Consider the following 16,041-nt stretch of genomic DNA (forward strand, 5'->3'; position numbering starts at 1 on the left):
GGTGTAATGACAGCTCCTAACGAATATGGAGGCGTAATAACAGCTCCTAACCAATATGGAGGTGTAATGACAGCTCCTAACCAATATGGAGGTGTAATGACAGCTCCTAACCAATATGGAGGTGTAATAACAGCTCCTAACCAATATGGAGGTGTAATAACAGCTCCTAACCAATATGGAGGTGTAATGACAGCTCTTAACCAATATGGAGGTGTAATGACAGCTCCTAACCAATATGGAGGTGTAATAACAGCTCCTAACCATTATGGAGGTGTAATGACAGCTCCTAACCAATTTGGAGGTGTAATAACAGCTCCTAACCAATATGGAGGTGTAATAACAGCTCCTAACCAATATGGAGGTGTAATAACAGCTCCTAACCAATATGGAGGTGTAATGACAGCTCCTAACCAATATGGAGGTGTAATGACAGCTCCTAACCAATATGGAGGTGTAATGAGAGGTGGAAAACATTGCTTGATTTTAATGAATTTACTAAAATAACAGTGGTAGTCTCCACATAGAGGCATTACATAAATAAACAATGATGGGAAGATTAAAAAAAACAGCATAAAGCCTTATTTCCACAGTGGTCCCGCCACTACTAAACCTTGCTGCTCAGTGTTTCATGTCGATGTCTTGATTTACTAGCTGCAGTTGAGCTGGGGAGCTTCCAAATCAAAAAAACGCGCTCCCACTCACGAAAGACGGTTCATTGTTCTGCCAAGACAAGATGAGCTGTGGCCAAAACCACACTGAATCACTGATGATGAACGTACAGCCGGCAGTAAACAGATAAAGTACGTATTCAATGACAGATTTCATATTCACACTCGGCGGATGAAGACCAAGACACATCAATCAAGCTGTCTGAATGAAGTGTTGCACTTGGATTCTATTCACAGTAGTAAAGTGTGAAAGCGAACAAATGAGATCTTAAATACACAATTAGTGAGTGAGGGATCGTTTAGTTTTGGATCCGATAGCTATGTCCTGACGTCATGTAGAGTAACGTTCTGATAGTCTTCATTCTGTTAAAGCCTGCACAATGTCCGGGTCCCAAACGACACAATATTCAATAAATAGTGCCCTACTTTTCTTTTTTCTTCTTTTACCCCAGAGCCCTACAGTTACTGCCCAAATACAGTGCATTCGTAAAGTATTCAGACCCCTTCACTTTTTCACCTCCAAAACGTTACAGCCTTATTTCCTCATGAATCTACACACAATACCCCGTCATGACATCACAATACCCCGTAATGACATCACAATACCCCGTAATGACATCACAATACCCCGTAATGACATCACAATACCCCGTAATGACATCACAATACCCCGTAATGACATCACAATACCCCATCATGACATCACAATACCCCGTAATGACATCACAATACCCCGTAATGACATCACAATACCCCATAATGGCAAAGATAAAACAGATTTTTCGAAATGTTTGGAAATGTATAAAATAAAAAACAGAAATACTTTATTGACGTAAGTATTCAGACCCTTTGCTATGAGACTCTAAATTGAGCTCAGGTGCTTCCTGTTTCCATTGATCATCCTTGAGATGTTTCTACAACTTGATTGGAGTCCACCTGTGGTAAATTCAAGTGATTGGACATGATTTGGAAAGACACACACTGGTCTATATAAGGTCCCACAGTTGACAGTGCACGTCAGAGCAAAAACCAAGCCATGAGGCACAGATCTGGGGAAGGGTACCAAAACATTTCCCAAAGAACACAGTGGCCTCAGCGGCAGAGACTGTGAGACTAGTCAGGATCGAGGGAAAGATGAACGGAGTAAAATACAGAGAGATCCTTGATGAAAACCTGCTCCAGAGCGCTCAGGACCTCAGACTGGGGTGAAGGTTCACCTTCCAACAGGACAACGACCCTAAGCACACTGCCAAGACAACGCAGGAGTGGCTTCGGGACAAATCTCTGAATGTCCTTGAGTGGCCCGGACTTGAACCCGATCGAACATCTCTGGAGAGACCTGAAAATAGCTGTGCAGCGACGCTCCCCATCCAACCTGACAGAGCTTGAGAGGATCTGCAGAGAAGAATGGGAGAAACTCCCCAAATACAGGTGTTCCAAGCTTGTAGCGTCATACCCAAGAAGACTCAAAGCTGTAATCGCTGGCAAAGGTGCTTCAACAAAGTACTGAGTAAAGGGTCTGAATATTTATGTAAATGTGATATTTCAGTTTTTTATTTTGAATACATTTGCAAAAAGGATTTTTTTTTAAATGTTGATTTGTCATGATGAAGTATTGTGTGTAGATTGATGAGGGGGGGGGGGGGGAAATACAATTTAATCCGTGTTAGAATAAGGCTGTAATGTAACAAAATGTGGAACAAGTCAAAGGGGTCTGAATACTTTCTAAAATGCACTTTATATAACCGGACCAGGTAATCTGAACCTACCCCACGTCTATCAGGAGAACGGCAGTATACACAACAAGCCGGTCCCATCCGCTGTGTTTTCACAGAGCGACACGTGAAACACCCGGACCCCCTTTACATCACTGTCACAACCACTGACTCAAATCGCAGATACAGTTACCCTGTTCATCATACCATCACAACCCAACTATTTACAACTATTAAACAAATCCAAACCCAGCCAGTCATGGAGGGGACAGAGAGAATCATCCTCCAGGAAGATTGTGATTGTTTTGGAGAGCTCAACGCAAAACCGTCCACAGGTCTACTCACCGTAAGGATACAGAGGATAGAGGGTAGTATATAATCTCTACTCACCGTAAGGATACAGAGGATAGAGGGTAGTATATAATCTCTACTCACCGTAAGGATACAGAGGATAGAGGGTAGTATATAATCTCTACTCACCGTAAGGATACAGAGGATAGAGGGTAGTATATAATCTCTACTCACCGTAAGGATACAGAGGATAGAGGGTAGTATATAATCTCTACTCACCGTAAGGATACAGAGGATAGAGGGTAGTATATAATCTCTACTCACCGTAAGGATACAGAGGGTAGAGGGTACTATATAATCTCTACTCACCATAAGGATACAGAGGATAGAGGGTAGTATATAATCTCTACTCACCGTAAGGATACAGAGGATAGAGGGTAGTATATAATCTCTACTCACCATAAGGACACAGAGGATAGAGGGTAGTATATAATCTCTACTCACCATAAGGATAGAGGGTAGTATATAATCTCTACTCACCATAAGGATAGAGGGTAGTATATAATCTCTACTCACCGTAAGGATACAGAGGATAGAGGATAGAGGGTAGTATATAATCTCTACTCACCATAAGGATAGAGGGTAGTATATAATCTCTACTCACCGTAAGGACACAGAGGATAGAGGGTAGTATATAATCTCTACTCACCATAAGGACACAGAGGATAGAGGGTAGAGGGTAGTATATAATCTCTACTCACCATAAGGACACAGAGGATAGAGGGTAGTATATAATCTCTACTCACCGTAAGGATACAGAGGATAGAGGGTAGTATATAATCTCTACTCACCGTAAGGATACAGAGGATAGAGGGTAGTATATAATCTCTACTCACCATAAGGACACAGAGGATAGAGGGTAGTATATAATCTCTACTCACCATAAGGACACAGAGGATAGAGGGTAGTATATAATCTCTACTCACCGTAAGGATACAGAGGATAGAGGGTAGTATATAATCTCTACTCACCGTAAGGACACAGAGGATAGAGGGTAGTATATAATCTCTACTCACCATAAGGACACAGAGGATAGAGGGTAGTATATAATCTCTACTCACCGTAAGGATACAGAGGATAGAGGGTAGTATATAATCTCTACTCACCGTAAGGATACAGAGGATAGAGGGTAGAGGGTAGTATATAATCTCTACTCACCATAAGGATAGAGGGTAGTATATAATCTCTACTCACCATAAGGACACAGAGGATAGAGGGTAGTATATAATCTCTACTCACCATAAGGACACAGAGGATAGAGGGTAGTATATAATCTCTACTCACCGTAAGGACACAGAGGATAGAGGGTAGTATATAATCTCTACTCACCATAAGGATACAGAGGGACTATGTCATTCCCAGTGGGTGTGATGGGCATGGTGAGCAGGGCCTGAGGGACAGAGAGGACTGCCAGTCTGGGGTCTGAAGAGGGACAAACCTGGGAGGTGGCATCTGACCCAGGCAACAGAACCAGCTGTCGCAGCAGACCCTGTTATGAGAGAGAGAGTAGTAACAGACCCTGTTATAGAGAGAGAGAGTTAGTAACAGACCCTGTTATAGAGAGAGAGAGAGTGTAGTAACAGACCCTGTTATAGAGAGAGAGAGAGTTAGTAACAGACCCTGTTATAGAGAGAGAGAGAGTTAGTAACAGACCCTGTTATAGAGAGAGAGAGAGTTAGTAACAGACCCTGTTATAGAGAGAGAGAGAGTTAGTAACAGACCCTGTTATAGAGAGAGAGAGAGTTAGTAACAGACCCTGTTATAGAGAGAGAGAGAGTTAGTAACAGACCCTGTTATAGAGAGAGAGAGAGTTAGTAACAGACCCTGTTATAGAGAGAGAGAGAGTTAGTAACAGACCCTGTTATAGAGAGAGAGAGAGTTAGTAACAGACCCTGTTATAGAGAGAGAGAGAGTTAGTAACAGACCCTGTTATAGAGAGAGAGAGAGTTAGTAACAGACCCTGTTATAGAGAGAGAGAGAGTTAGTAACAGACCCTGTTATAGAGAGAGAGAGAGTTAGTAACAGACCCTGTTATAGAGAGAGAGAGTTAGTAACAGACCCTGTTATAGAGAGAGAGAGTTAGTAACAGACCCTGTTATAGAGAGAGAGAGTTAGTAACAGACCCTGTTATAGAGAGAGAGTTAGTAACAGACCCTGAGAGAGAGAGAGTTAGTAACAGACCCTGTTATAGAGAGAGAGAGTTAGTAACAGACCCTGTTATAGAGAGAGAGAGAGTTAGTAACAGACCCTGTTATAGAGAGAGAGAGAGTTAGTAACAGACCCTGTTATAGAGAGAGAGTTAGTAACAGACCCTGTTATAGAGAGAGAGAGAGTTAGTAACAGACCCTGTTATAGAGAGAGAGTTAGTAACAGACCCTGTTATAGAGAGAGAGAGAGTTAGTAACAGACCCTGAGAGAGAGAGAGTTAGTAACAGACCCTGTTATAGAGAGAGAGTTAGTAACAGACCCTGTTATAGAGAGAGAGAGTTAGTAACAGACCCTGTTATAGAGAGAGAGAGTTAGTAACAGACCCTGTTATGAGAGAGAGAGAGTTAGTAACAGACCCTGTTATAGAGAGAGAGAGAGTTAGTAACAGACCATGTTATAGAGAGAGAGAGTTTGTAACAGACCCTGTTATAGAGAGAGAGAGAGTTAGTAACAGACCCTGTTATAGAGAGAGAGTTAGTAACAGACCCTGTTATAGAGAGAGAGAGTTAGTAACAGACCCTGTTATAGAGAGAGAGTTAGTAACAGACCCTGTTATAGAGAGAGAGAGTTAGTAACAGACCCTGTTATAGAGAGAGAGAGTTAGTAACAGACCCTGTTATAGAGAGAGAGAGAGTTAGTAACAGACCCTGTTATAGAGAGAGAGAGAGAGTTAGTAACAGACCCTGTTATAGAGAGAGAGAGAGTTAGTAACAGACTCTGTTACATTTTTACATTTTACATTTTAGTCATTTAGCAGACGCTCTTATCCAGAGCGACTTACAGAGAGAGAGTTAGTAACAGACCCTGTTATAGAGAGAGAGAGAGTTAGTAACAGACCCTGTTATAGAGAGAGAGAGAGTTAGTAACAGACCCTGTTATAGAGAGAGAGAGAGTTAGTAACAGACCCTGTTATAGAGAGAGAGAGAGTTAGTAACAGACCCTGTTATAGAGAGAGAGAGAGTTAGTAACAGACCCTGTTATAGAGAGAGAGAGAGTTAGTAACAGACCCTGTTATAGAGAGAGAGAGAGTTAGTAACAGACCCTGTTATAGAGAGAGAGAGAGTTAGTAACAGACCCTGTTATAGAGAGAGAGTTAGTAACAGACCCTGTTATAGAGAGAGAGTTAGTAACAGACCCTGTTATAGAGAGAGAGAGTTAGTAACAGACCCTGTTATAGAGAGAGAGAGTTAGTAACAGACTCTGTTATAGAGAGAGAGAGAGTTAGTAACAGACCCTGTTATAGAGAGAGAGAGAGTTAGTAACAGACTCTGTTATAGAGAGAGAGAGAGTTAGTAACAGACCCTGTTATAGAGAGAGAGAGAGTTAGTAACAGACTCTGTTATAGAGAGAGAGAGAGTTAGTAACAGACCCTGTTATAGAGAGAGAGTTAGTAACAGACCCTGTTATAGAGAGAGAGAGTTAGTAACAGACCCTGTTATAGAGAGAGAGAGTTAGTAACAGACTCTGTTATAGGAGAGAGAGAGTTAGTAACAGACCCTGTTATAGAGAGAGAGAGAGTTAGTAACAGACCCTGTTATAGAGAGAGAGAGAGTTAGTAACAGACCCTGTTATAGAGAGAGAGAGAGTTAGTAACAGACCCTGTTATAGAGAGAGAGAGAGTTAGTAACAGACCCTGTTATAGAGAGAGAGAGAGTTAGTAACAGACCCTGTTATAGAGAGAGAGTTAGTAACAGACCCTGTTATAGAGAGAGAGAGAGTTAGTAACAGACTCTGTTATAGAGAGAGAGAGTTAGTAACAGACCCTGTTATAGAGAGAGAGAGAGTTAGTAACAGACCCTGTTATAGAGAGAGAGAGAGTTAGTAACAGACCCTGTTATAGAGAGAGAGAGAGTTAGTAACAGACCCTGTTATAGAGAGAGAGAGAGTTAGTAACAGACCCTGTTATAGAGAGAGAGTTAGTAACAGACTCTGTTATAGAGAGAGAGTTAGTAACAGACCCTGTTATAGAGAGAGAGTTAGTAACAGACCCTGTTATAGAGCGAGGAAGGTTAGTTAGTAATGTTCCCTGTTATAGAGAGAGGAAGGTTAGTTAGTAATGTTCCCTGTTATAGAGAGAGGAAGGTTAGTTATGGGTAATGTTCCCTGTTATAGAGAGAGGAAGGTTAGTTAGTAATGTTCCCTGTTATAGAGAGAGGAAGGTTAGTTATGGATAATGTTCCCTGTTATAGAGAGAGGAAGGTTAGTTAGTAATGTTCCCTGTTATAGAGAGAGGAAGGTTAGTTAGTAATGTTCCCTGTTATAGAGAGAGGAAGGTTAGTTATGGGTAATGTTCCCTGTTATAGAGAGAGGAAGGTTAGTTAGTAATGTTCCCTGTTATAGAGAGAGGAAGGTTAGTTATGGATAATGTTCCCTGTTATAGAGAGAGGAAGGTTAGTTAGTAATGTTCCCTGTTATAGATAGAGGAAGGTTAGTTAGTAATGTTCCCTGTTATAGAGAGAGGAAGGTTAGTTAGTAATGTTCCCTGTTATAGAGAGAGGAAGGTTAGTTAGTAATGTTCCCTGTTATAGAGAGAGGAAGGTTAGTTATGGATAATGTTCCCTGTTATAGAGAGAGGAAGGTTAGTTAGTAATGTTCCCTGTTATAGAGAGAGGAAGGTGAGTTATGGGTAATGTTCCCTGTTATAGAGAGAGGAAGGTGAGTTATGGGTAATGTTCCCTGTTATAGATAGAGGAAGGTTAGTTAGTAATGTTCCCTGTTATAGAGAGAGGAAGGTTAGTTAGTAATGTTCCCTGTTATAGAGAGAGGAAGGTTAGTTAGTAATGTTCCCTGTTATAGATAGAGGAAGGTTAGTTAGTAATGTTCCCTGTTATAGAGAGAGGAAGGTGAGTTATGGGTAATGTTCCCTGTTATAGAGAGAGGAAGGTTAGTTAGTAATGTTCCCTGTTATAGAGAGAGGAAGGTGAGTTATGGGTAATGTTCCCTGTTATAGAGAGAGGAAGGTTAGTTAGTAATGTTCCCTGTTATAGAGAGAGGAAGGTGAGTTAGTAATGTTCCCTGTTATAGAGAGAGGAAGGTTAGTTATGGGTAATGTTCCCTGTTATAGAGAGAGGAAGGTTAGTTAGTAATGTTCCCTGTTATAGAGAGAGGAAGGTTAGTTATGGGTAATGTTCCCTGTTATAGAGAGAGGAAGGTTAGTTAGTAATGTTCCCTGTTATAGATAGAGGAAGGTTAGTTAGTAATGTTCCCTGTTATAGAGAGAGGAAGGTGAGTTATGGGTAATGTTCCCTGTTATAGATAGAGGAAGGTGAGTTATGGGTAATGTTCCCTGTTATAGAGAGAGGAAGGTTAGTTAGTAATGTTCCCTGTTATAGAGAGAGGAAGGTTAGTTAGTAATGTTCCCTGTTATAGAGAGAGGAAGGTTAGTTAGTAATGTTCCCTGTTATAGAGAGAGGAAGGTTAGTTAGTAATGTTCCCTGTTATAGAGAGAGGAAGGTTAGTTAGTAATGTTCCCTGTTATAGAGAGAGGAAGGTTAGTTAGTAATGTTCCCTGTTATAGAGAGAGGAAGGTTAGTTAGTAATGTTCCCTGTTATAGAGCGAGGAAGGTTAGTTAGTAATGTTCCCTGTTATAGAGAGAGGAAGGTGAGTTATGGGTAATGTTCCCTGTTATAGAGAGAGGAAGGTTAGTTAGTAATGTTCCCTGTTATAGAGAGAGGAAGGTGAGTTATGGGTAATGTTCCCTGTTATAGAGAGAGGAAGGTGAGTTATGGGTAATGTTCCCTGTTATAGAGAGAGGAAGGGACCAGACTTAAAGCATGCAGGAGGACAAAGAGAGAAAACTCACAGAGAACAGCCCCTTCCACCGTCTCCTGCTGCCGATGTAGAACCTGGAATGGGCGGTGCAGAGATCACTGGGGAAAGGCTTCTCATAGACCCTGGGGGGGAGAACAAAAACCCTCATTTTAAACAAGGGTGTCGTAGTGTGTGTGTGTGTGTGTGTGTGTGTGTGTCTGTGTGTGTGTGTGTGTGACTCACAGCTCCAGGGCAGTACCGCAGTCCACTCTGAGTGTAGCATAGCAGCCGGTGACGGCCACCACCACGGTGTGCCAGTGGTTGTCCGCCAGCCGCACCTCCTTGAACGTGATCCGTTTCCTGCCTGTCGGGCCCTGGAACAGGAAGTGGAGCCTCTCCTGAGAGACAAGCAGACCAATCAGCAGCCGGTCTGACTCCTCCTCCACCAACGAGAAGATGTACTCGTTCCTCTGGAGGACAGGAGACAGGACAGGGACAGTATGAAGGAGAGACACTAACGACAAGTACACCCAGGACACACTGAGAGAGACACTGACCAACAATATAGTAGAACTATAATAGAACTATATTAGAACTATAATACTCAGTGTATATTAGAACTATATTAGAACTATATTAGAACTATAGTAGAACTATAATAGAACTATATTAGAACTATATTAGAACTATAATAGAACTATATTAGAACTATAATAGAACTATATTAGAACTATAATAGAACTATATTAGAACCATATTAGAACTATAATAGAACTGTATTAGAACTATAATAGAACTATATTAGAACTATATTAGAACTATAATAGAACTATATTAGAACTATATTAGAACTATATTAGAACTATAATAGAACTATAATAGAACTATATTAGAACTATAATACTCAGTGTATATTAGAACTATATTAGAACTATATTAGAACTATATTAGAACTATAATAGAACTATATTAGAACTATATTAGAACTATAATAGAACTATATTAGAACTATATTAGAACTATATTAGAACTATAATAGAACTATATTAGAACTATAATAGAACTATAATAGAACTATAATAGAACTATAATAGAACTATATTACAACTATATTAGAACTATAATAGAACTATAATAGAACTATAATAGAACTATATTAGAACTATATTAGGACTATATTAGAACTATAATACTCAGTGTATATTAGAACTATATTAGAACTATATTAGAACTATATTAGAACTATAATACAACTATATTAGAACTATATTAGAACTATATTAGAACTATATTACAACTATATTAGAACTATATTAGAACTATAATACTCAGAGTGTATATTATAACTATATTAGAACTATAATACTCAGTGTATATTAGAACTATATTAGAACTATATTAGAACTATATTAGAACTATTAGAACTATATTAGAACTATATTAGAACTATATTAGAACTATATTAGAACTATAATAGAACTATTAGAACTATAATACTCAGAGTGTATATTATAACTATATTAGAACTATAATACTCAGTGTATATTAGAACTATAATAGAACTATATTAGAACTATATTAGAACTATATTAGAACTATAATACTCAGAGTGTATATTATAACTATATTAGAACTATATTAGAACTATAATACTCAGTGTATATTAGAACTATATTATAACTATATTAGAACTATATTAGAACTATAATACTCAGAGTGTATATTATAACTATATTAGAACTATATTAGAACTATATTAGAACTATAATAGAACTATAATATAACTATATTAGAACTATATTAGAACTATTAGAACTATATTACAACTATATTAGAACTATAATATGCAGAGTGTATATTATAACTATATTAGAACTATTAGAGCTATATTAGAACTATAATACTCAGTGTATATTAGAACTATATTAGGACTATATTAGAACTATATTAGAACTATAATAGAACTATAATAGAACTATATTAGAACTATATTAGAACTATATTAGAACTATATTAGAACTGTATTAGAACTGTATTAGAACTATATTAGAACTATATTAGAACTGTATTAGAACTGTATTAGAACTATATTAGAACTATATTAGAACTATATTAGAACTATATTAGAACTATATTAGAACTATATTAGAACTATATTAGAACTATAATAGAACTATATTAGAACTATATTAGAACTATATTAGAACTATATTAGGACTATAATACTCAGAGTGTATATTAGAACTATATTAGCACTGCTTTCTGTCGTCGTGGTTTCTGTCGTCATGTTGTCTTCCTCTTCCTCACCTTGTTGGCAAGGCGTGGGATTTTGAGCGTGACCACGAAGGAGAACTCAGAAGGGAAGTTGTCACAGTTGGTGAAAAGCTGCGAGGCGGGGAAGCTGAGGGCCCCCTGAGAGCCGGCTAGCTGCAGGCCCCGGGCCCCCCTGGACTGGACCATGTGCACTTCAGGCAGGGGGGGCTCCCCGTCAGGTGGTAAGACCCGCGACAGGAAGTCCAGAGGTAACAGATCTACAGGTCAGAGGGAGGGAGGGACGGAGGGAGGGAGGGAGGGAGGGAGGGAGGGAGGGAGGGAGGGAGGGAGGGAGGGAGGATACAGGTTAGATATAGATTGTATCAGTGTTGTATCAACCCATAAAGAGATGGGATAGACAGGGGCAAATCAGAGAATCTATGAAGATAAGTTACAAACACAAACACTCATATCAGCGATAAGGAAGAGAGGCAAACTTTGGTTTTAAATAAGTGTGCTGAAGTGACCGCAATTATATAGCCCAGAGTATTGTCCATGTGGACAGGAGCCAGGGTTGAAGTTCTGTTTTACCTCAGTGAGCCAAAGGAGGAATCATTAGAGAGAGAGAGAGAGAGAGAGAGAGAGCAACAGAGAGAGAGAAATAGAGAGAGAAACAAAGAGAGAAATAGAGAGAGAGAGAAAGAGAGAAACAGACAGAGAGAAAGAGAGAGAGAGAGAGAGAGAAACCGAGAGAGAGAACTAGAGAGAGAAAGAGAGAGAGAGAGAAACCGAGAGAGAGAACTAGAGAGAGAAAGAGAGAGAGAGAGAAAGAGAGAGAGAGAACTAGAGAGAGAAAGAGAGCGAGAGAGAGAAACCGAGAGAGAGAACTAGAGAAAGAAAGAGAGAGAGAGAGAGAAACCGAGAGAGAGAACTAGAGAAAGAAAGAGAGTGAGAGAGAGAGAGTACACAATGGATCAGATTTCAAAGAGAAACAAACTCAACACAACAGATATTTTTGAGAAGCCAGACAACCCTGTCAAAATACTTCAGCTCTTATTATCAGCACAACAACCTCCCCGTGCTGTCCTGAATACCTACACAGTATATATAACACATAAAAAGATCCACGTTCTGCTTTCATCCGAGGCTCATACATATGCTCATGAACGAGTAATAAAGCATTGAGTGTTAACGTGAATTCTAGGTAAAAGTAATTGGCAAAGACAGAGGACATCGGTGACAGACCTCACTGTGAGTTCCACATGTCAACAGGAGTTCCTCCAAATAATGTGCAGGTAATGGCTCATTCAGACTGTTTACCAGCTAGAGGAGAATCTCACTGTCTCATTACCAGCTAGAGGAGTATCTTATCGTCTCATTACCAGCTAGAGGAGTATCTCACTGTCTCATTACCACCTAGAGGAGTATCTTACTGTCTCATTACCAGCTAGAGGAGTATCTTACTGTCTCATTACCAGCTAGAGGAGAATCTCACGGTCTCATTACCAGCTAGAGGAGAATCTCACTGTCTCATTACCAGCTAGAGGAGTATCTACTGTCTCATTACCAGCTAGAGGAGTATCTTACTGTCTCATTACCAGCTAGAGGAGTATCTTACTGTCTCATTACCAGCTAGAGGAGTATCTTACTGTCTCATTACCAGCTAGAGGAGTATCTTACTGTCTCATTACCAGCTAGAGGAGTATCTTACTGTCTCATTACCAGCTAGAGGAGTATCTTACTGTCTCATTACCAGCTAGAGGAGATCTTACTGTCTCATTACCAGCTAGAGGAGTATCTACTGTCTCATTACCAGCTAGAGGAGATCTTACTGTCTCATTACCAGCTAGAGGATAATCTTACTGTCTCATTACCAGCTAGAGGAGAATCTCACTGTCTCATTACCAGCTAGAGGAGAATCTTATCCTCTCATTACCAGCTAGAGGAGTATCTTACTGTCTCATTACCAGCTAGAGGAGAATCTTATCCTCTCATTACCAGCTAGAGGAGAATCTTACTGTCTCATTACCAGCTAGAGGAGTATCTTACTGTCTCATTACCAGCTAGAGGAGTATCTTACTGTCTCATTACCAGCTAGAGGAGTATCTCACTGTCTCATTACCAGCTAGAGGAGTATCTTACTGTCTCATTACCAGCTAGAGGAGTATCTTACTGTCTCATTACCAGCTAGAGGAGTATCTTACTGTCTCATTACCAGCTAGAGGAGTATCTTACTGTCTCATTACCAGCTAGAGGAGAATCTTACTGTCTCATTACCAGCTAGAGGAGTATCTTACTGTCTCATTACCAGCTAGAGGAGAATCTTACTGTCTCATTACCAGCTAGAGGATAATCTTACTGTCTCATTACCAGCTAGAGGAGAATCTCACTGTCTCATTACCAGCTAGAGGAGAATCTTATCCTCTCATTACCAGCTAGAGGAGAATCTTACTGTCTCATTACCAGCTAGAGGAGAATCTTATCCTCTCATTACCAGCTAGAGGATAATCTTACTGTCTCATTACCAGCTAGAAGAGTATCTCACTGTCTCATTACCAGCTAGAGGAGTATCTTACTGTCTCATTACCAGCTAGAGGAGTATCTTACTGTCTCATTACCAGCTAGAGGAGTATCTTACTGTCTCATTACCAGCTAGAGGAGAATCTTATTGTCTCATTACCAGCTAGAGGAGTATCTTACTGTCTCATTACCAGCTAGAGGAGAATCTTATTGTCTCATTACTAGCTAGAGGAGTATCTTACTGTCTCATTACCAGCTAGAGGAGAATCTTACTGTCTAGAGGAGTATCTTACTGTCTAGAGGAGTATCTTACTGTCTCATTACCAGCTAGAGGAGTATCTTACTGTCTAGAGGAGTATCTTACTGTCTAGAGGAGTATCTTACAGACCACAACAGTGGTCTGCAGAACGGTATCTCGGGAACGCACAACTCGTCGGTCCTTGTCACGGATTGGCTATAGCATCAGACGACCACACCGGGTTTCAGTCCTATCACGTCCAAAAACAAGAAGAAGAGGCTCCAGTGGCCATCACCAGTTGAGGAGCGGAAAAACATCGCATGGTCCGACGAACCCCGGTTCTTGTTGCGTCATGCTGATGGCAGATAGTCAAGATTTGGCTCAGTTGGTAGAGCATGGTGGTGTGCAACGCCAGGGTTGTGGGTTCGATTCCCACGGGGGGGGGGACCAGTACAAAAAAATAATAATAATAATAAAAAAAAATGCATAAAATGAAATGTATGCATTCACTACTGTAAGTCGCTCTGGATAAGAGCGTCTGCTAAATGACTAAAATGTAAAAATGTAAATGTAAGATTTGGCGTCACTAGAATGATGTCAGCTGGTTTGGCTTCACCGCCCCGTTGGAAATGTGTTCTGTAAATCCATCCATTCCCTTGTTTATGGATAGAATTTTCAATTACTGCATGTCACCTGGTTTCTACGGTAACAGGCTGGTGTCTACGGTAACAGGCTGGTGTCTACGGTAACAGGCTGGTTTCTACGGTAACAGGCTGGTGTCTACGGTAACAGGCTGGTTTCTACGGTAACAGGCTGGTGTCTACGGTAACAGGCTGGTTTCTACGGTAACAGGCTGGTGTCTACGGTAACAGGCTGGTTTCTACGGTAACAGGCTGGTGTCTACGGTAACAGGCTGGTGTCTACGGTAACAGGCTGGTGTCTACGGTAACAGGCCGGTTTCTACGGTAACAGGCTGGTGGTGTAATGGTGTGGGGAATGTTTTCCGGGCACACGTTCGGTCCCTTGATATCAATTGAGGAACGTTTGAACGCCGCACCTTGTAAAATCCACGCACCGAATAAACTTGCCACTGAGTGTATGTGTCTATGACATGAGCAAAGCGTAGTATACACATTTTAACAGAAAATGTTTAAACTAAGGTAAATCTTCGAATCGATATCATTGTTATTGTAAGTTACCGGTGCCCAATGTCAAAGTAACAACCAGAAGGAAGGATAGGATGGTTACCTCACCGTTTATATGGACGATAGATAGCAGCACTTGGCTGACAATCTAATCAGAGCCACGTTATCTCAGAGGAAGCTTTATGGGAGGAGGAGGAGGAGGAGGAGGAGGAGGGGAATCATAGCCTGATTATGTAGAGCATCAAACAACTACGCAGCACCCTGTCCACCATAACCCAGACACACTATATAGCCTTGTCTATGCTGAGTTATCTTACAAACCCTAAAGCTGTGGTCTGTGGGCCTACTGACTGAGGAAATCCTGGTGATAAAGAAACGCTTCTGTTTTCCTGTCATGATCTTCATACAAACCGGAATATCTACCAGTAGCATTGTAACATCAGTAGCCAACCGTCAATAAATCAACTCTTATCTTAAGTGATACAGATCTATCTCAACTTGCCTTTAAAAAAGGGGTCATTTTATAATGCTAGAGATGTAGTGGAGTGTCTGTTTCAGAAGATCGAGAATCCTCCTCAGATAATAATAATCACTCAGCTATGGGTTTATTATCATTAGGGACCAGTGGGTAGAAACCTTACAGAGGTTTATTATCATTAGGGACCAGTGGGTAGAAACCTTACAGAGGTTTATTATCATTAGGGACCAGTGGGTAGAAACCTTACAGAGGTTTATTATCATTAGGGACCAGTGGGTAGAAACCTTACAGAGGTTTATTATCATGAAAGACCAGTGGGTAGAAACCTTACAGAGGTTTATTATCATTAGGGACCAGTGGGTAGAAACCTTACAGAGGTTTATTATCATTAGAAACCAGTGGGTAGAAACCTTACAGAGGTTTATTATCATTAGAGACCAGTGGGTAGAAACCTTACAGAGGTTTATTATCATTAGAAACCAGTGGGTAGAAACCTTACAGAGGTTTATTATCATTAGAAACCAGTGGGTAGAAACCTTACAGAGGTTTATTATCATTAGAAACCAGTGGGTAGAAACCTTACAGAGGTTTATTATCATGAAAGACCAGTGGGTAGAAACCTTACAGAGGTTTATTATCATTAGGGACCAGTGGGTAGAAACCTTACAGAGGTTTATTATCATTAGAAACCAGTGGGTAGAAACCTTACAGAGG

The 16,041-nt window shown here is 40.3% G+C and overlaps 1 protein-coding gene across 1 annotated transcript in view; it reads right to left on the minus strand.

Moving 5' to 3' along the window:
• Positions 1 to 11,209, minus strand: part of tspearb (thrombospondin-type laminin G domain and EAR repeats b) — a 38,793-nt gene extending 27,584 nt beyond the window's left edge. Inside the window, exons 1-4 of the mRNA XM_082967260.1 lie at positions 11,001 to 11,209; positions 8,937 to 9,163; positions 8,746 to 8,836; positions 4,064 to 4,223 (exon numbers count right to left, since the gene is read on the minus strand). Of these exons, the coding sequence (XP_082823386.1) occupies positions 4,064 to 4,223; positions 8,746 to 8,836; positions 8,937 to 9,163; positions 11,001 to 11,153 (631 nt within the window). The 5' untranslated portion in view covers positions 11,154 to 11,209. The remainder of the gene's footprint in view (positions 1 to 4,063; positions 4,224 to 8,745; positions 8,837 to 8,936; positions 9,164 to 11,000) is intronic.
• Positions 11,210 to 16,041: the final 4,832 nt, after the last annotated feature.

The sequence above is a fragment of the Salmo salar genome, chromosome 21, assembly GCF_965601325.2.
Source record: "Salmo salar chromosome 21, fSalSal1, whole genome shotgun sequence".
NCBI classification, from domain to species: domain Eukaryota; kingdom Metazoa; phylum Chordata; class Actinopteri; order Salmoniformes; family Salmonidae; genus Salmo; species Salmo salar.